Below are 22,655 nucleotides of genomic sequence, written 5' to 3'. Positions count from 1 at the left end.
TTGTGTCAGGAATGGGCTACAAGACCATCGCCAAAAAGCTTGGTGAGAAGGTGACAACAGTTATTCACAAGTGGAAGAAACACAAAAGAACTGTCAATCTCTCTCAGTCTGGGGCTCCATGCAAGATCTCACCTCGTGGAGTTGCAATGATCATGAGAACGGTGAGGAATCAGCCCAGAACTACACGGGAGGACCTGGTCAATGATCTGAAGAGAGCTGGGACCACAGTCACCAAGATAAATTTGTAACACACTAAGCCGTGAAGGACTGAAATGCTGCAGCGCCTGCAAGATCCCCCTGCTCAAGAAAGCACATGTACAGGCCCGTCTGAAGTTTGCCAATCAACATCTGAATGATTCAGAGGAGAAATAGGTGAAAGTGTTGTGGTCAGATGAGACCAAAATCAAGCTCTTTGGCATCAACTCAACTCGCCGTGTTTAGAGGAGGAGGAATGCTGTCTATGGCCCAAGAACAACATCCCCACCGTCAAACATAGAGGTGGAAACATTATGTTTTGGGGGTGTTTTTCTGCTAAGGGGACAGGACAACTTCAAAGGGACGATGGATGGGGCCATGTACCGTCAAATTTTGGGTGAGAACCTCCTTCCCTCAGCCAGGGCATTGAAAATTTGTTGTGGATGGGTATTCAAGCATGAAAATGACCCAAAACACACGGCCAAGGCAACAAAGGAGTGACTCAAGAAGAAGCACATTAAGGTCCTGGAGTGGCCTAGCCAGTCTTCAGACCTTAATCCCATAGAAAATCTGTGAGATGGAGCTGAAGGTTCGAGTTGCCAAACGTCAGCTTCGAAACATTAATGACTTGGAGAAGATCTGCAAAGAGGAGTGGGACAAAATCCCTCCTGAGATGTGTGCAAACCAGGTGGCCAACTACAAGAAACGTCTGACCTCTGTGATTGCCTACAAGGGTTTTGCCACCAAGTACTAAGTCATGTTTTGTAGAGGGGTCGAATACCTATTTCACTCATTAAAATGCAAATCAATTTATATGATTTTTGACATGCGTTTTTCTGGATTTTTTTGTTGTGATTCTGTCTCTCACTGTTCAAATGAACCTACCATTAAAATTATAGACTGATAATTTCTTTGTCAGTGGGCAAACGTACAAAATCAGCAGGGGATCAAATACTTTTTTCCCTCACTGTAAGACAATAGTAGGTGTAAGGCTAGCATTAGCATTTATGCCCAAAATACCATTCATGATGGATAGGAGCATTGTAGACATATTTTGGGGTATCTTCCACCTCTTAATGTATTTGCAAATCGTCCCTGGTGTGTGTTTTAAAGAGCATCATGCCAACATTTCATCATAGCAGATTATTAACTCTAAAAATACATTTAATCCTCAAAGGAAGTTGATATATATATTATATATTCAGTTCCGGAAGAAATTAAGAGACCACTGCATCTTTTTTTTTCCCTTTCCAACAAAGTCGAAAAGGAAGGTTTTGAGTGAGGAACAGAAGGGTTAAAATTAAGAGACCACTGCAAATTGAACGCTTCTGTTCCTCACTCAAAACCTGCCTTTTCAACTTTTTTGGAAAGGAAAGAAAAAGTGGTCTCTTTATTTTTTCCGGAGCTGTATATATATATAAATATATACAGGTACTGGTCATAAAATTTGAATATCATCAAAAAGTTGATTTATTTCAGTAATTCCATTCAAAAAGTTAAACTTTTATTATATATAAATATATATTATATATTATATTCATTCATTACACACAGACTCATATATTTCAAATGTTTATTTCTTTCAATTGTGATGATTATAACTGACAACTAATGAAAATCCCAAATTCAGTATCTCAGAAAATTTGAACATTACTTAAAACCAATACAAGAAAATTCTTTTTTGAAATGTTGGCCAACTGAAAAGTATGAACATGAAAAGTATGAGCATGTACATCACTCAATACTTAGTTGGGGCTCCTTTTGCCTGAATTACTGCAGCAATGCGGCGTGGCTTGGAGTCGATCAGTCTGTGGCATTGCTCAGGTGTTATGAGAGCCCAGGTTGCTCTGATAGTGGCCTTCAGCTCTTCTGCATTGTTGGGTGTGGAGTATCGCATCTTCCTTTTCACAATACCCCATAGATTTTCTATAGGGTTAAGGTCAGTCGAGTTTACTGGCCAATTAATAACAGGGATACCATGGTCCTTAAACCAGGTACTGGTATCTTTGGCACTGGGTACAGGTGCCAAGTCCTGTTGGAAAATGAAATCTGCATCTCCATAAAGTTGGTCAGCAGCAGGAAGCATGAAGCGCTCTAAAACTTCCTGGTAAACGGCTGCGTTGACCTTGGATCTCAGAAAACACAGTGGACCAACACCAGCAGATGACATGGCACCCCAAACCATCACTGACTGTGGAAACTTTACACTGGACTTCAAGCAACGTGGATTCTCTGCCTCTCCTCTAATCCTCCAGACTCTGGGACCTTGATTTCAAAAGGAAATTCAAAATGTACTTTCATCAGAGAACATAACTCAGCAGCAGTCCAGTCCTTTTTGTCTTTAGCCCAGGCGAGACATTTCTGACGCTGTGTCTTGTTCAAGAGTGGCTTTACACAAGGAATTCGACAGCTGAAACCCATGTTTTGCATACGTCTGTGCTTGGTGGTTCTTGAAGCACTGACTCCAGCTGCAGTCCACTCTTTGTGAATCTCCCCCACATTTTTGAATGGGTTTTGTTTCACAATCCTCTCCAGGGTGCTTGTAGACTTTTTTCTACCACATCTTTTCCTTCCCTACGCCTCTCTATTAATGTGCTTGGACACAGAGCTCTGTGAACAGCCAGCCTCTTTAGCTATGACCTTTTGTGTCTTGCCTTCCTTGTGCAAGGTGTCAGTGGTCGTCTTTTGGACAGCTGTCAAGTCAGCAGTCTTCCCCATGATTGTGTTGCCTACAGAACTAGACTGAGAAACCATTTAAAGGCCTTTGCAGGTGTTTTGGGTTAATTAGCTGATTAGAGTGTGGCACCAGGTGTCTTCAATATTGAACCTTTTCACAATATTAAAATTTTCTGAGATACTGAATTTGGGGTTTTCATTAGTTGTCAGTTATAATCATCACAATTAAAAGAAATAAACACTTGAAATATATCAGTCTGTGTGGAATGAATGTATACATTATACAAGTTTCACTTTTTGAAAGACTTTTGGAAGATACAAAAAAGGAGACCTCGAACTGTTTTGCAGCTGCAATTCTATATCAAGCAAGAATGGGAAAAGATTTTACACAGCGTTCCAACTTTTTTGGAAACAGGGTTGTATATGAAAGACAGAGACAGCAAGAAATGTCTAGGCATAATATATCTTCAAAGTAGTTTATAGATATCAACAGAGAAACTGAAAGGTGCTTTTAAATATTTTCATCGTTACACCTACTGTTGTCTTATCCGTTGTGAATGGTATTTTCGGCACAAATGCTAATGCTAGCCTTACACTATACTCATTCTAAAGTTCTTATTATCTATGCAGAAAATCTCACTATAAACTGATCCAGAATGAGAAGTACTACTCATTGTCATTTTGGAAAAGTTACTATATCATTGGAGCATATAGGATTGACAGTATAGGGCATACAGAGGATCTATGCATAATCTGAATAGGACAGCAGAGGCAGATAAAGAACATAAAAGAATAGACCAATAAACAGTAAATATGAATTATAGTGTAAACGAGTGTTATGGAGTGCTCGTCAAGGGTTACATATACTTAAACCCTCGACGAGGTAGTAAAAAAAAAAAATCCCACATACGTAAATGAGTGACGTAGAGTCAGAGAGGACTCATCCACATCAGGGGTAGTGGTGTAGTGTAAGAAAGGGTTGCCTTGCCGTTTCCTGCAGATGACGATGGCCAGGAAGGTCACAAGGCCAGAGACCAGGGCCATACAGATCCAGATGATGGTCATAGTGTCATAGCGCAGAGGAACTGCACGCACAACAACACAACTGGTTAGTGTAAGAGAGAGATGGTGTGTGTACCTGTGTGTTTATTTCTGTGTGTGTGTTTTCAGTGCTCTCTGAGGGCAGGATCAGCAGCAGCATTTGTGACAGGGGTGACCCTCACACAAAGCGCAGATCGATAGCATTAAAGGATTGGCAGAAGGCTTCCTGGTCCTACTGACGCTCATGGCTCTTTAACCCAGAACTATTCTAGCAGACAGGGGATGTCCGAAGGATGTCCAAGGGACCATAATACAATCTTTTCAGCTCTGGGTTTCCACACTAACTCCTACTGTATGTGGCCATCTGGCACTGTCAAAATATCTACCAAAAGATAAAGTTAATGTCTACCAACACACTACACTTTTTGAGGAATTGGGACTAGAAGAAAGATAAAGTACTTATTCACGTTAAGTTGTTCTTTTGATCTGGGAGCATTTCTGTGTTTTGTTTTGTATCATTAAGAAAGGTGTTTCAATTGTAATACAAATGTACTACATTATGTAACACATTACGGAGAAATAGCAAGGAGGTAACTATACCTACGGGTGTCGGAGGCTAAAACATTTATCTGAATTAAAGGGATACCTCTGAATTTAGAGCCCCTTTATATACTTACCTTACCATGACATTGTTAGTTTTTCAAAGTATGTAGTGTTTTTTTGTAATTTCAGCAAACTATTGCCTGATCAAATGTGTACTGAACATTCATATATTCACTTTCCTTTCTGTTTGCTAGGTGTATGCTACTATACATTCTACATCTTATTTTAACACTTGAATTTTACTTCCATCAAATTACTTTTAAAGTAAAAAATTCCACACCACAGTATGCTGATCACTAGTAGATTATTTCATCAAGTGTGCTGATCTTTTACTAATAAGCGGTATAAGGATAGAATAATCACATTTCAAGAGGAGATGGCTCTCTTGATGAATAGACTAAACTTACACTTATGAGGCAACAAATGCTGATGCAGCTTTCGAGACACACTCAACTGGGGTGGCTGGGGAATTGAGATTGACTGGGAGGAAAACTTTGAAATCAATACACCAATCCTCCCGAGGGCCAGTGGTTTCAGCCCAGCCAGTTCTGGTTGTGACTGGTAAAGGTCTACATGCCAACATGTCTGCTTGCTCCAATGGGGTGGAAGCGGGTGGAAGGAGAATAAGTCACAGAACCCCACAGCGGCATAGCTTATCTCTGAGCTGTTAGGGCTGCAATCTCACATTCTACAGTGAATTATGCTGTTGTAGATAAGCATGCTCCTTTAAAACATCTAAGAGTGAAGGATTGATCCAACCCATGGTTCATGCAGGATTCTCCTGAGAAATGAAGGGGAATGAAAGCCTGGTTGAAGGTTACGGTAGATATCAGAATTCTACTCTCCTTGGCTGAAAATGCAGCTTTGATCTAATGGTGAAATCAAGACATGATTATGTCAGGCCTTTATTCATCTTCAATATAATTTTGTAAGCAAAAGAATTTAAATGAAAAAATCTATCGCAATTTCTCAGAAATATCAACAATTGTTAAATTGTTAAATCCCTTAAAATTCATCCCGGAACCAAGAGAAAATGTAAAATCTGTTTGGTGCCACAGTAAGAAGTTTTTAGTTGCTTCACAAAAAGAAATCTGATTCTGTTTATGGAGACTGAAGGACTAAGAGATAAAAATACTTTCTATGTCACCACTTATTCCACTACCGCTCATTCCACTACTCATTCCACTACTCATTCCACTACCGCTCATTCCACTACTCATTCCACTACCGCTCATTCCACTACTCATTCCACTACCACTCATTCCACTACTCATTCCACTACCGCTCATTCCACTACTCATTCCACTACTCATTCCACTACCACTCATTCCACTACTCATTCCACTACCGCTCATTCCACTACTCATTCCACTACTCATTCCACTACTCATTCCACTACCGCTCATTCCACTACTCATTCCACTACCGCTCATTCCACTACTCATTCCACTACCGCTCATTCCACTACCGCTCATTCCACTACCGCTCATTCCACTACTGCTCGTTCCACTACTCATTCCACTATCGCTCATTCCACTACAGAGACATTTTCTGTAGACCTCAGTAGCCACAGAATGTATTGTAAATTGTGCTACGTTACTTCAAAAGGTGACATTGCAGCAGTTGATATTTTCACCTGTTTACATTACATATATATACAGTATCTCACAAAAGTGAGTACACCCTTCACATTTTTGTAAATATTTGATTAAAACAACACTGAAGAAATGACACTTTGTTACAATGTAAAGTAGTGAGTGTACAGCTTGTATAACAGTGTAAATTTGCTGTCCCCTCAAAATGACACAACTCACAGCCATTAATGTCTAAACTGCTAGCAACAAAAGTGAGTACACCCCTAAGTGAAAATGTCCAAATTGGGCCCAAAGTGTAAATATTTTGTGTGGCCACAATCATTTTCCTGCCTTAACCCTCTTGGGCATGGAGTTCACCAGAGCTTCACAGGTTGCCACTGGAGTCTTCTTCCACTCCTCCATGATGACATCACAGAGCTGGTGGATGTTAGAGACCTTGCGCTCCTCCACCTTCCGTTTGAGGATGTCTCACAAATGCTCAATAGGGTTTAGGTCTGGAGACATGCTTGGCCAATCCATCACCTATACCCTCAGCTTCTTTAGCAAGGCAGAGGTCATCTTGGAGGTGTGTTTGGGTTCGTTATCATGTTGGAATACTGCCCTGTGGCCCAGTCTCCGAAGGGAGGGGATCATGCTCTGCTTCAGTATGTCACAGTACATATTGGCATTCATGGTTCCCTCAATGAACTGTAGCTCCCCAGTGCCGGCAGCACTCATGCAGCCCCATGAGTTTAGACATTAATGGCTGTGTGTTGTGTCATTTTGAAGGGACAGCAAATGTACACTGTTATACAAGCTGTACACTCACTACTTTACATTGTAGCAAAGAGTAGTTCAGTGTTGTCACATGAAAAGATGTAATCAAATATTTACAGAAATGTGAGGGGTGTACTCACTTTTGTGAGGTACTGTATATACAGCTCTGGAAAAAAATAAGAGACCACTCCTAATTTTTCAGCATCTCTACATGTATGGCAGCCATTCAATTCCAGGGTCTGTTCAATTCCAACACAGGCACACCACATATTACTTAATGAGGTATTGCTTAGATGATTACCTGAACCAAATCTAATTTAACAAGGACATTTATAAAAACCACTGATTTGTTCATCACTATCCTCTTGCAATAGGACCAACTGGATGGCAAAAACAGTGCAAGTAGTACCTCAAAGGTAATTTTAATAAAAAAATAACCACTCAGCATGACAAAAGAATTCAAAAGAAAAGCTTTGAGTGAGGAAAAGAACGGTTAAATTCTGTCTTTACTAGCACAGGGATACAGTGAGTGTCAGGTTGCTTCCATCCTGAAAATTTCAAAGACGGCGGTCCATAAGGACAAGGTCAAGCAACAGTCATTGGGGACAACAAACTGGCAGAGGGCAAAAACGACCGTCCACTGACCAAGATGACCGTCAGCTCATTTGAATGTCACTCAACAACCATAGGATGACATCAAGTGACCTACAGAAAGAATGGCAAACAGCAGCTGGGGTGAAGTGCAGCTGGACAGTTCGAAACAGACTCTTAGGGGCAGGACTGTTAAAACATTAGTATTTTGTTGTTGAAAAATGTATATGAATTTGTTTTCTTTGCATTATGTCAGGTCTGAAAACAATGCATATTTATTTGGTTATTTTGACCAGTTGTTATTTTCGACAAATAAATACTCTAAATTGCAATATTCTTATTTGGAATTTGGGAGTAATGTTGTCAGTAGTTTATAGAATAAAACAAAACTGTTCATTTTACTCAAACACATAACTATGAATAGAAAAACCAGAGAAACTGATATTCTTTGCAGTGGTCTCTTCATTTTTTCCAGAGCTGAATACAATATCTCTTGTTAATTTATATAAAATATTTTTAGTGTAAGAATGTTCTATGGCTCCTTTTCTTTCTTGTTTTCTCTCTTTACAGTATATTATATTGCAAAAAATGGGGTAAAAAGATCAGTAGATGCCTTTTTGTTTACAGAGCTCTACTGAAAAAGCTTCCAACCTACCTGACTTCATTATAAAAATATACAAAAATAAGCAATCAGATCAGTTCACAGATTGCTAATTCTTGAGGTTCCACCAGTTCATATGAAATCAGCACATTATTGCAATAAACTGCAAAGACTCTAACAAAGACATGTTAGATGTGTCTTGTGAGCATTACAAGTGTTTCGATTTTTTGAAGGATTGTGTGATGTTGACATTTATATGTTGAAAAAGTTTAACATGTTGTTTCTTATTGTAAGAATAGTTTTTTCAAATTGTTCTACCCTCGTTTCAATGCGTTTTCCTATATGAATACAAAAATGTACTGATACTGTTTGTACAGACATGAGACACTTATTTATTTACTAATAAACATGATGCTCAAAGTACCTTCTAGTCCCTGTTTATAAAAAAACAACCAGTAATGTTTACTCAAGTAGGTTGTGTTAGTCACATTTGGTGTTATTTGAGATAAATAAGGCCCCAGTAGAATACAAAGCTCTTTAAAGGATATCCACAGGAACATATTCACTGAATTGAATCAGTATGCAATTAGGCAGTTGCAGTTAGTTTCATCAAAGTATGAAAAATCAATATCATTGCTGTCTGTAGAGCCGTCTAAATTCAGTCACATGACATGAGTCTGAATCACTCATTTAGATTTTGCTTGGAAGACCTGACATCATGTTGTTCATGTTGAAATCATGTTGAAAATCCATCATGTTGGATTTTCTCTTCTAATTAGAATGTGTACAGCCCCATTACCTGTTATTCCCAGATTCAGCAAAAAAACTGTCAGATAGTTAGCTTAACCATGACGAGTCTACCATTTGTCGAGTACATATTGCTGATGAGTGCTTTCAGAATGTGATGCAAAAGTGATGCAAGCTAGGATCACCATTTACCAGTAAGTAGCTAGCTAGCTAGTAATGTTACAGATTTTCTAGTGACTTACTTGCTTTCCCAGTCTGTATCTCCACGTTTTGGCTGAACCTTCCACAGCCTGCTGAGGTTCTTGCCCGGATCTGAAAGATATACCTTGTACCAGGCTTCAGGCCAGACACCCGGGCTGAGGTCCCCTTGGCCTTCAGAGTGGAGTAGCTCTGCTGCTCCTTATCCTGATGGAGAGGTATTGGGAGCAAGAAGGAGGAGAGAAGATATGTAATGAAGACAAAGCTGTGTTTACATTTGTGATTTACCCACTTAGCAATAACCCCAGGAGTTTGCTCAGATTAAGACAGCAACACAACAGCCCCACTAATCAGTCGGTGTTATCCATTGATGTGTGTTTGTTTTCATGACAGTTTTACTATTCTCCAGCCTACACACTACCGTTTCCTGGGACCACCCCACTCTGGGCAATTATGCGATGTTTGTGTATTTCTTGTTTTGACATGTGTGTGTATTAACCTTTCTGAGCAGGCCAAATCACTATTAACCCATTAGCTGTGTGTCCAAGCATGAAGCACAACACAATTAGCTTATCTCCTTGGCTAGGCTTACACGCTTGCTGACATTGTCATTTTCATGAATCAATCCATACACACAAGTGTTGCAATGGCTCACAGCATTTAGAGTGTATCTTAATAAAAAAAACTTTACCAAGTTGTTACTTTTGTCTTGCTTTATGAAATCTATTCTTCACATCTTAAGATGTGTTCAGATAAAAAAACAAAAACTAAGTGACTATTTAGTGCCAAATAAGGGAAAATTATGACTGTTAAGATTTAAGATTTTATTTCAAATCAGCAACCTTAATAAGGGAAAATGGTACAATGATGTGTGCATCAAGGAGAGGTGATGGAATGGAAGCGATTAACTTATTAGTAAAATGTGTTAGTGCTGACCCCTCTCATTCCCTCGACAAAACACCAAAATCTGGCAAGAGTAGTTTTACAATTTGATTATATGATGATGATTTTTTTTAAAACAAACAATTTTAAAATACTAAAAAGAGAGGTCAGTTCACATAACAGCGTTGACCTGAAAGTGATGTTACAGAAGCCAATGACATCACATTCAACTGTTGTCATGGTGCGGTGAGCAGCAGTGCCATACATTATCGGTTTCCCATCACTCATGAACACATCCCGGACTGTCACATGTTTTCAATCTTTCACACCAGGTCCCAATTTATATAGTTTGTAAGTGTTTAAATGTTTCCCCTCTGCTCCCCACATTGTGGATCGTTGTTGTCGTCAGTTCGTTTATCGGTGAGTGTTACGTGTATGTACTGTCTGAAGATTCTATGTATAAGACGCGTTGTCGCGCACTTTTATTTCATTCAGTATAATAGTTATAGTTTTCGTTCGTTGTTCGGGTTTTCTTTGTTGAATAAACCCACGAACGCAATATATGCCTGCGCCTGGTTCCTTGCCCAACACTACACCACACGAAGAGTGTTACAACTATTCAATGTTTTTTAAAGGTGTTTAAATCGTCACAGGGTTGATGGAGGGACATGTCAAAATACTTGGTTTTGGAATTTGAGAAGTTTAGCAAGTCATTATTCATATAAAATATACCCATACATATTATATGAATTCTCAATGAAGTCTATAATACAGTGTTCTTTAATATTTAATGTAATTAATGTTGGTGCACGATATTTACTTTATATGAATATGGAAGGGTTCTCAAAAAACAATTTTCTTTGAATAACCCAAAATCAGAGAAACATGCATACATGCATATGCACACAATATGTATTTTATCTACCTTCTCGTAGTATTTAATATCGTACTCCAGTATGACTCCATTGGGCTGGTCCGGTTCATGCCACAGCAGAGTGACACTGTTCTGACTGGCATTTTCCTGGCGAATTGCCATCACTTGGGAGGGGGCTGAACAGAAAGCAGACAACTCGAAGTACACACACAATATAGAGAGTGACAAAATAACGTGCCTTTGGAAAGTATTCAAATGCCTTCACTTTCTCCACATTTTGTTGTGTTATAGACTTCATTTATAATTGATTAGATTTCCCCAACAATCTACACAAAGTAGTCCATGATGAGAAAGCATGTTTTTAGATATTTGTTTCAATGTACAACACTGCTTCCAGAAAAGTTGGGATGCTGCGTAAAATGCAAATAAAAACAGAATAGTTTAACCCTATATTTAATTGAAAATAGTACAAAGACAACATCATATGTCATATGTTGAAACTGAGAAATGTTATTGTTTTGAGAAAAATACATTTTGAATTTGATGGCAAAAACATATTTTGGACAGGAGCATGTTGACTACTGTGTTGTATCTTCTCTTCTTTCATCAAACATTTGGGAACCGATGAGACCAATTGCTGTAGTTTTAAAAGTGGAATGTTGTCCTATTCTTGCTTGATTTAGAATTGCAGCTGCCCAAAAGTTTGGGGTCTACTTTGCTGTATTTGTTTTTTTATAATGTGCCAAATGTTTTCAATGGGTGACAGTTACTACTGAGCCATTCTGTTGTAATACTTGAGGAATGTAGTTTGACAATGTCTTGTTGAAATAAGCAAGGCCTTCCCTGAAAAAGAGGTCATCTAGATGGCAGCATATGTTGCTCCAAAACCTGTATATATTGTTCAGCATTTATGGTACCTCCACAGAATTGCAAGCCACCTATGCCATGTGCAGAAATGCACCCCAATACCATCACGGATGCTGGATTTTGCACTCTGTGCTGATTGCAAGCAGGATGGTCCCTCTCCCCAATAACCCGTAGGATGTGGTATCCATGATTCCCCAAATAACCTCAAATTTTGATTAGTCACACCACAGGACTGTTTTCCACTTCCCCTCCGTCCATCTTAAATGAGCTCTGGCCCAGAGAAGGCGGTGGCGGTTCTGGATCTTGTTTATATATGCTTTTTTGAAACGTGTTGCCTGAATAAAATTCAAAGTGAGCATATTTTCCAAGGAAAAATAACAATTCTCAGTTTCAACATTTGATATGTTGTCTTTGTACTATTTTCTATTGAATATACGGTTTAAATTATTTGCACATCATTGCATTCTGTTTTTATTTGCATTTTACACAGCGTCCCAACTTTTTTGGACACGGGGTTCTACATAAATTCAGATCTTTTATTCACTACTTTGAAGAAGTTACTTTGGGAGTATTCAAAGCTTCTATGCAGTTTCTATTCTTATTTGGTATGCCTCTCTCTTCCACATTTGTTCTTGTAGATCCTCTGAAGCCCTGTCGGACTCAATGGGAAATGTCAGTGAACACTGATCTTCAGGTCTCCTCACAGATGTTTCATTGGAGTTCAAGAAAGGACATTCACAGATTTGTCACAGGATCCTTGAGTATTATTGTATTGAATGATGAATCGTTGCCTGAGTGTGAGGTCATGTGCACTATAATGGCTGGTTTCTCAGACACAGATTAAACCTAGACCTGGACAAAAAAAATCTAGCTCAATGAAAATAGGTTTTTAGTATAGGACTAGGCTTAATCTGTGTCTGCGAAATCAGCCTCAAGTTTTCTTCATGAACCCCTCTGAATTTTGTTCCATTAATCCTTCCCTCAGTTCTGGCCAGTCTCCCAGTTCCTGCTGTTAAGAAGCATCCCCATAGCATGATGTTCCTACCACCATCATTCACTATAGGGATGGTATTAGTCAGGTAATGATGAGTATTCACCTGAAATAGTGCAAACCAGAGAGGCCTTTAGGCCGCATATCATGTCTTTTACTGAGGCATAAGTGTAATGGATACCGAGCAGACAAGGAGGTGATGGTTCCAACTATGGAGTACCCAGACTAGATGTATTGTATCCCAGGGGAAATAGGAAGAACTCGTAGTCAAAACCAGTAAAGTTCTATGGATGACGGTACAAAGGGCAAAACGAATGGAAAGAACAGGGACAGGCCCCAGATCAAACACGGGCAATAACAATCTGTAATAATACGGGATAACTAGTGAAAACACTACAAAGGCTTAGCAGAGCAACAAGTACAATACATCACAATCCTACATGTGTGTGAAACTAGCTTATATACTGATGTACAAGCCGAGGATATGGTAAGTGGTGAGGGGATTCCGGTGGTGAGGGGATTCCGGTGGTGAGGGGAAATCCCCTGCCTGATGACGTCTAGACGTGAATGTGGATCGAGTGCGCCGTTACAATAAGCGCCTCATTGTTAGACTGTATTAGAGATGGTTTTCCTTCTAGAATATTCTCCCATTTCTGCAGAGAGACTCTGAAGCTATATTTTAGTGGCCATTGGGTTCTTGGTCACCCCCCAGATGGCCAGCTCTCTGAAGAGTCCTGGTAATTTCTAATGTTTTCCATTTCCAAAAGATGGAAACCACTTTGATCTTAGGAACTTTCAAAAGCTTTATTTTTTTTAAATAACTTTCCCCTATGCCTCACACAATTCTATCTAAGGTTGACTGAGAGTTGCCTGGACTTCATGGCTTGATTTTGCATGGGCAAAAGACACATTAGCAAAAGACACATGATGCATCTGAGCTCAATTTGCAGTGTCATTGCAAAGAGTCTAAATACTTAATTCAGTGAGATATTTCAGTTTTTTGTTTTCAGTAAATTGGCACAAATTTCTGGAAACATGTTTTTTTTATTATTATCAGGTAATGCATGCAGATTGATGGGAAAACAGATGTACTTATAACCTATACATTTGGTCTTAAGCACAAATAAATACTTTCTGAAGGCACTGTATACATTGATGTTTTACAGACCCCAAAATGGATGTCAAATTTTTTGAACACAGCTGCAAGACACACATTAATAGATGTCCATGTGTTATGCCGCCTAGCTGGTGAGACAGGCCCTACCTGCCTGGTTCGTGGTGATGTTCACAGAGGTAAAGGGTGGTGGCAAGTTGCTCTGAAGTGTCACCGCGTTCATCGCTAGGATACGGAATGTGTAGTTGGCGTGGGCAACCAGGTTTAGAACAGTCACCCAGGGTTCAGTCAGTGAGTTCTGCTGGGGAACGAAACGCACCGGGACTACACCCGACCGCTCCACCGTCCCTCCACCCCCTCCTCCTGTTCCCCCACTCGGTGTCCCCAAACCTGCCATGCAGTCTTCACACTGCCCCCCTTCTGCAGAACACTTCTGACAGAGCACACTGTACAGCAGGTCAGTACGGCCACCCATGTCCAGAGGTCTTCCCCACTCCAGATTCACTGAGGTCCCATTAACCGATGATATCACATTTACCGGAGCCGATGGGGGGCCTGAGTTGAGGTGACAAAGAGAGGGGTGAGGAGACAGTAACATGTTAGTTGGATGAAAGAGAAAGGTGTGTATTCAGGTTTTGTGTGTCTTTCTGCTAAATTCCTGAACTAGTGGAATGTGCTTCATTTATCTTATCCAGGTGTAATGTTCATCCAGCTTATCATATTTAAAGGTCCTCACAAATGGAAATAGCAACCCCGTCCCAACTGTTTTGAAAATGGGCATACATTTTACAAGAAACATTTATCAGATTCAACATATGATATTTTGTCTTTACACTATTTTCAATTAAATCTAGGCATTAAATGAATTGCACATCGTTGCATTCTGTTTTTATTTACATTCATTTACATTGCATTCTGTTTTTATGCAGCGTGCAACTTTTTGTAAACGGGGTTGTAGAATAAATGATTACAGATAAGTAGTCTATGCCCAATTTAACAAATCACCATTGCCATTTGTGAAAGAGGTGGACCTATATTTTTTACGGTGCTGTGGATTGCTTTGTGTGTGTGTGTGTGTGTGTGTGTGTGTGTGTGTGTGTGTGTGTGTGTGTGTGTGTGCATGTGCATGAGTTACGCACGTGTGCAGGGGGCAGTAGGTGGGTCTGTGGGAGCCCTGTAATGACTGGAATCACAGGGGCAGGAGAGCGCAGCTCTTGTCTCTGAGTGGCTGTGTAAAGGACACTTCCCACATAACCCATCACCTGCAACAGGCTTATAGTAACCCACCTCACAGGCTGCATGGGGCGGAGTTACGGTTTGGGGGTGGAGAGAGAGAGAGGTGGAGACAGGAGGGAAGAAACAGAACATTGAGAGGGTTGGAAGAACGTTAGGTAGAGAGGGTCATATAAGAACTTGAATACAGACATAACCTTAAAGAAATTCATAATTCATCCCCAACTAAGCACCTGCAATAGTCAATAGTTGCTGGACTGCACAGAAGAAAGTTGAACAGTTACACACACACACACATTTGGGCCAAACAGGCTCTGCACTGTTGATACTCCAGTAGGGATCTAAATCTAGACCGCGTTTCAACCTTATTCAGCACACTTACTTCATATTCACTTTCAACTCTGCACTGATGAATAATACAGGCTCCTCTGATAAATATATTCTCTTTAGAATGCAAAAAGTACAGTATAAGGGCAGGGGAAACAGAAATGCGCTAATAAATCTGTCAACATCATGAGTTCATCGTAGCTGCCAAAATGTCTCTGCTGGGTTCATTTGAGACCTTCTTCAAAACAAATGCAGCAAAATATGCTTCATCATGTTTGTATTAAGCCTCAACGCTGTCAGTATAGTTATATTGTACAGCACTAAATAACGTTAATTATCTTTTACTTTTGCCTTCCCATCATTTAATAGTCTCTTAATGCCTCTTCAATTTCCAATAAACCCTGACAACTAAGAGTATCAGTAGTATATTGATGTTTAATAAACCATCTGGATCATGCAAACACACACACGAACACACACACGTACACACACACGAACACACACACATACACACACACATGCGCACACACACACACACACGCACACACAGACACTTACACACATGTACACACACACACGCATACACGCATTCACACACAAACACACACACGTGCTTATACACACGTACACACACACGCATACACATACGCACACACAGGCTGGATCACGACCGGATTAATAGACCACTGGCTGATAGCACACCTTTCTCTCACTGCCAGTGTCCTCTGGGAAACCAGAAACTATTTCTATTTGCAATATTTATCCCAGACTGTTTTCTCTCCTCCATTTTATCTGTTTAATCTCTCCATCCCTTGATGTTTTTTGTAAATCTTCTCAGTTGCAAACCAGGTCACGATAAACATCGGAACAGCTCGCTCATCAAGGAAGGAGGTGACTAGCACTTTGAAGTCTCTGGCAGATTTACCAGGAGCAAGCAGCTCTGCCACACACACACACACACACACACAATCACACAGTCAGGCTTGCACACACTCACACATGCACATGTTTATATACAGCAATAACAATTACGCTCATTACACTCCAGAACGCATACGGACACAGATAATGAAACCAGTAAAACTGTAAACTCGGTAATGCCCACAGTTATGTGAGAAATGAAAGGAGTACTGGTGTGGAGATGACCCCTGATGATCTTTCATAATCTGAACCCTCCCTGGTCTACAACTGAATAGAGGGAGGAAATGAGAGAGAAGAGATGGACAATGGAGAGACCACACTGTGCGTGTGTGTGCGTGTACAAATGTTTGTGTGTACGTGTGTGTGTGTGTGTGGGTATTGTTTGGCATGCCAGGGCCTGTCAGCCCAGTGTTCCTGATGCAGGAGTATTTGCATTACAATGAATCCTAATAGCTGTGTGCTGACCTTGATTTATTCTTAGTATAAGTGGGTAAATAAACAACACGGTATAGAAAGAGGAGTTGGAAAACCGAATAATTCCACTACAGGTGAGGAGACTGAGAGGGAGCGGTGTGGAGTGGTGGTCTCCAGACAACTTACTGATGTTCACACTATAGACAACTTACTGATGTTCACACTATAGACAACTTACTGATGTAAACACTATAGACAACTTACTGATGTAGACACTATAGACAACTTACTGAGCTACACACTATAGACAACTTACTGATGTAAACACTATTGACAACATACTGATGTACACACTATAGACAACATACTGATGTAAACACTATAGACAACTTACTGATGTACACACTATAGATTAGATACTGATGTAAACACTATAGTTCACACTATAGACAACTTACTGATGTACACACTATAGACAAGATACTGATGTAAACACTATAGTTCACACTATAGACAACTTACTGATGTAAACACTATAGACAAGATACTGATGTACACACTTGTGAAAACATACTGATGTAAACACTATAGACAACTTACTGATGTAAACACTATAGACAAGATACTGATGTACACACTTGTGAAAACATACTGATGTAAACACCATAGACAACATACTGATGTTCACACTATAGACAAGATACTGATGTAAACACTATCTACAATTTACTGATGTTCACACTATAGACAACATACTGATATAAACACTATAGACAACTTACTGATGTACACACTATAGACAACTTACTGATGTAAACACTATGGACAATTTACTGATGTTCACACTATAGAGAACTTACTGATGTAAACATTACAGACAACTTACTGATGTAAACACTATAGACAACTTATTGATGTTCACACTATGGACAACATACTGATGTAAACACTATAGACAACTTACTGATGTACACACTATAGACAACTTACTGATGTAAACACTATAGACAACTTATTGATGTTCACACTATGGACAACATACTGATGTAAACACTATAGACAACTTACTGATGTAAACACTATAGACAACATACTGATGTAAACACTATAGACAAGATACTGATGTACACACTTGTGAAAACATACTGATGTAAACACCATAAACAACATACTGATGTTCACACTATAGACAAGATACTGATGTAAACACTATCTACAACTTACTGATGTTCACACTATAGACAACATAATGATGTAAACACTATAGACAACTTACTGATGTTCACACTATAGACAAAATACTGATGTTAACACTATAGACAACTTACTGATGTAAACACTATGGACAATTTACTGATGTTCACACTATAGAGAACTTACTGATGTACACACTATAGACAACTTACTGATGTAAACACTATAGACAACTTATTGATGTTCACACTATGGACAACATACTGATGTAAACACTATAGACAACTTACTGATGTAAACACTATATACAACTTACTGATGTTCACACTATAGACAACATACTGATGTAAACACTATAGAAAACATACTGATGTACACTCTATAGACAAAATACTGATGTACACACTAGTGACAACATACTGATGTAAACACTATTGACAATTTACTGATGTAAACACTTGTGATAACATACTGATGTAAACACTATAGACAACTTACTGATGTAAACACCATAGACAATTTACTGATGTTCACACTATAGACAATTACTGAGGTACACACTATAGACAACTTACTGATGTAAACACTATAGACAATTTACTGATGTAAACACTATAGACAACTTACTGATACTCACACTATAGACAAAATACTGATGTACACACTTGTGAAAACATACTGATGTAAACACTATAGACAACTTACTGATGTTCACACTATAGACAACATACTGATGTAAACACTATAGACAACTTACTGATGTAAACACTATTTACAACTTACTGATGTTCACACTATAGACAACATACTGATGTGAACACTATAGAAAACATACTGATGTACACTCTATAGACAAAATACTGATGTACACACTAGTGACAACATACTGATGTAAACACTATTGACAACATACTGATGTAAACACTATAGAAAACATACTGATGTACACTCTATAGACAAAATACTGATGTACACACTAGTGACAACATACTGATGTAAACACTATTGACAATTTACTGATGTAAACACTTGTGAAAACATACTGATGTAAACACTATTGACAATTTACTGATGTAAACACTTGTGAAAACATACTGATGTAAACACTATAGACAACTTACTGATGTAAACACCATAGACAATTTACTGATGTTCACACTATAGACAATTACTGAGGTACACACTATAGACAACTTACTGATGTAAACACTATAGACAATTTACTGATGTAAACACTATAGACAACTTACTGATACTCACACTATAGACAAAATACTGATGTACACACTTGTGAAAACATACTGATGTAAACACTATAGACAACTTACTGATGTTCACACTATAGACAACATACTGATGTAAACACTATAGACAACATACTGATGTAAACACTATTTACAACTTACTGATGTTCACACTATAGACAACATACTGATGTGAACACTATAGAAAACATACTGATGTACACTCTATAGACAAAATACTGATGTACACACTAGTGACAACATACTGATGTAAACACTATTGACAATTTACTGATGTAAACACTTGTGAAAACATAATGATGTAAACACTATTGACAATTTACTGATGTAAACACTTGTGAAAACATACTGATGTAAACACTATAGACAACTTACTGATGTAAACACCATAGACAATTTACTGATGTTCACACTATAGACAATTACTGAGGTACACACTATAGACAACTTACTGATGTAAACACTATAGACAATTTACTGATGTAAACACTATAGACAACTTACTGATACTCACACTATAGACAAAATACTGATGTACACACTTGTGAAAACATACTGATGTAAACACTATAGACAACTTACTGATGTTCACACTATAGACAACATACTGATGTAAACACTATAGACAACTTACTGATGTAAACACTATTTACAACTTACTGATGTTCACACTATAGACAACATACTGATGTGAACACTATAGAAAACATACTGATGTACACTCTATAGACAAAATACTGATGTACACACTAGTGACAACATACTGATGTAAACACTATTGACAATTTACTGATGTAAACACTTGTGAAAACATAATGATGTAAACACTATTGACAATTTACTGATGTAAACACTTGTGAAAACATACTGATGTAAACACTATAGACAACTTACTGATGTACACACTATAGACAACATACTGATGTTCAAACTATAGACAACTTATGCTTAATGCCACTTGTGTTACTACGCGCCTTTGCATACTTGACCGATCTTCTCCTCTAACCTTACACATGACATGTTGCTTGTCAACTACTGTCAGAGATGTCCAAACAGCAACAGACATTAAGCAGCTTCTTTGGCGTTTCGCCACCTACAAAGAAACGCCAACTGGAGCCATAGCCGAAGAAAATACTATATTTGGAAAAGTGGCTCCAAGATGTGCAGTGGTTTGAAGCTAACGATGAGCGCACTGAAATGTGGTGCAAGATTTGCCGCTCAAATCCACATCTAGCAGACAAAACAGGTGCGTTTTATAAAGGCTCAAAGAATTTCAACCATCCTTTATTTGACAAACATGAAAAGAGCAAGGAGCACATGAATGTGGCGCAAGCCATTGCTAATAATCAAGCTAGCCGAGAAGAAATGTCCAGTCGCCCATTTGCCAGATGGCAAGACAAGCTAAATGAAGAACAGCGGCAAGCTCTGTTTAATAGGAGGATCAATCAAGGACAGAGAGGTGCATCTGCAGCATCTTCATCATCTACCATGCAGGAAGCTGAATCAGATGACAGTGGGGGCAACACTGAAGAGGACAGTAGTGCCGGCACTGAGGAGGACTGTGAGGAAGACTGCACTTATTAAGACCACGCTACATATGGGGTGAGTACCAGACACCATCTGCTGGTACTCACCTGAGTAACTCACTGAAAAAGTTAGGTGCACCCCTGACAATAGACAACTTACTGATGTAAACACTATAGACAACTTATTGATGTAAACACTATAGACAACTTGTGAAAAACGGGCCAAAATCAAGTAATTTCAACAAGCATATACACATACTCCTAGAATTTCTTGACAGGGACCAAACAACATCTCTGTTAAGCTGGTCGAACTGCCACAGTCGTGGTAGTGATGGATGACTGTGTCTGTCAAATCAAGAGAAAATACCCACACGATATCCACTACAGATTTGGCTACAATTATTGTATTGCACTAAAAAGAGTAGAGACAGTCGTCTCAGATGAGATGTTCTGCTTTCGGTTCAGATAGGTCTTGGCTCACTGACTGATACTAAATGAAGGACCTGGTCATGGGGTTGGATTGTTGAGGACAGATGGAGAGAGGGTGGATATGTTTTCTCTCAACCACAGGGGTTAGTAAAGGACTAACAAGCTGTGACCATTTTATTAAAACACAGTCAGTGCACCAATGAAGCTGGGCAGCACCAGAGTATTCCGTATTCTAACTGAAAGTAGACTATCCTTATTAAATGTTCTGTCAAAATGTCACATATTGATGTCACACACTCGGCTTATTAACTCATTGGTTTATCATTTGCTGTAAACTTAATACCTAAGAACAAATAGAATTGAATTACAGTTTATTCAGGTGGTAAAATTACAATCAGAATACATAATTAAAGCAACACTATTAAAACAGTCTAGTGTATGCTCTGGTGTTAGATGAGGTCGTGGAAACAGTACTCTGACATCCGAGCAACACTTTAATTTCACCAAGTGCTTTGCATTACCCTGGAGACAAATGACGCATCTGAAATTGTCCAAGTGTAAAATATTTGTTTATCCCAGAGGCAGAAAGGACAATAATAAGTCTTTATATTTACTTTAAAAGCTAATTAAATTGCCTAACTACAACAGTCAGAAACATAATAAAACAAACAGCTTAGAAGAGCTTGTTTTGTTTAAAACTGGAATTAATTATTATGCATTCTTATAACTCCTTCTTTCCATACATTTAAATCAATGGCATTGATGAAGCCATCACAAAAAGAGTGCTACACTGATCTAAACATGTTTTTCTTTGAAAAAGCCTGGTAATTACAAATCAAAGAAGACAAATGCTTTGTGAGTAATGATAATTAAACTGGTGTTAATTATCCGATTGAATGGCTGTCACTATCCAACCATGTCTGATGGAACACAGCGGAGCGAGAGGTTAGAAAGGTTTGAAAGGGAGTGAAAGAGAAAGAAAAGGAGTAAGAAAGGGAAAAGAGGTTAGAAGAGCGAAAATGAGATGGAGAAAGAGGTAAGAACAATCAGAGAGGGAGCGAGCGAGAGAGCAGAACCAAGGAAGAGAGTGAGATGGAGAGAGGCAAAAGGGGACCTCCGAAATAAATCCAGGCAGAAAACAGACAAATGGGTGTAAGGCGCACAGAAGGAAAATAACAGAGATGGGGGGAGGGGAGGGGCTCTTTGTCTCTTCTGAGTGTGGTTCATGACTTCCTGTGGCGCATCAGAGAGGGAATTAATCAAGTGTTTTTGATTATTTCATTCAATAGGACAAAGCGAACTTTGAGAAATGGAAGACAGGAAGACTCCAGAGTCACAGCTGCCTCTACTGAGTATAAAAAGTTATATTCTATTTATTATTTCAGGTTCAATACATACGCTGTCTCAGATATTATTGGCATAGCTGACAGATATCTCTGCTCTGGGTCCAGACCAGCCCAGTCTAACTACCGTCGAATGGATGCTGTATCAATTTAACTAGGGATTATCTATTTATTTAACTTTTTTAAATCTTTTATATCTACTTGTCTACTTGCCTTCAGAATAAGCCATGCAACTTCCAGTAAACAGTACTTCACAACCATACATTTCATTG

General features: G+C 38.9%; 1 protein-coding gene across 5 annotated transcripts in view; it reads right to left on the bottom strand.

The window, feature by feature from the left end:
* epha8 (eph receptor A8) overlaps positions 1-22,655 on the bottom strand; it is a 100,446-nt gene that overhangs the window by 17,903 nt on the left and 59,888 nt on the right. For 3 of the 5 annotated variants that reach the window (XM_020055863.1, XM_010903634.3, XM_010903636.4), the window contains 5 exons: positions 14,871-15,026; positions 13,882-14,286; positions 10,811-10,935; positions 9,048-9,210; positions 3,782-3,956 (listed from right to left, as the gene is read on the bottom strand). In XM_020055863.1, coding sequence (XP_019911422.1) covers positions 3,782-3,956; positions 9,048-9,210; positions 10,811-10,935; positions 13,882-14,286; positions 14,871-15,026 — 1,024 coding nt within the window. The remainder of the gene's footprint in view (positions 1-3,781; positions 3,957-9,047; positions 9,211-10,810; positions 10,936-13,881; positions 14,287-14,870; positions 15,027-22,655) is intronic. The other 2 variants (XM_020055864.1, XM_010903635.3) reach the window with 1 other exon arrangement.

Source organism: Esox lucius, chromosome 17 (assembly GCF_011004845.1).
Source record: "Esox lucius isolate fEsoLuc1 chromosome 17, fEsoLuc1.pri, whole genome shotgun sequence".
In the NCBI taxonomy this organism is placed as follows: Eukaryota; Metazoa; Chordata; class Actinopteri; order Esociformes; family Esocidae; genus Esox; species Esox lucius.
Note: the sequence above shows the minus strand (reverse complement) of the source record. Positions and strands in the feature narration are given on the sequence as shown.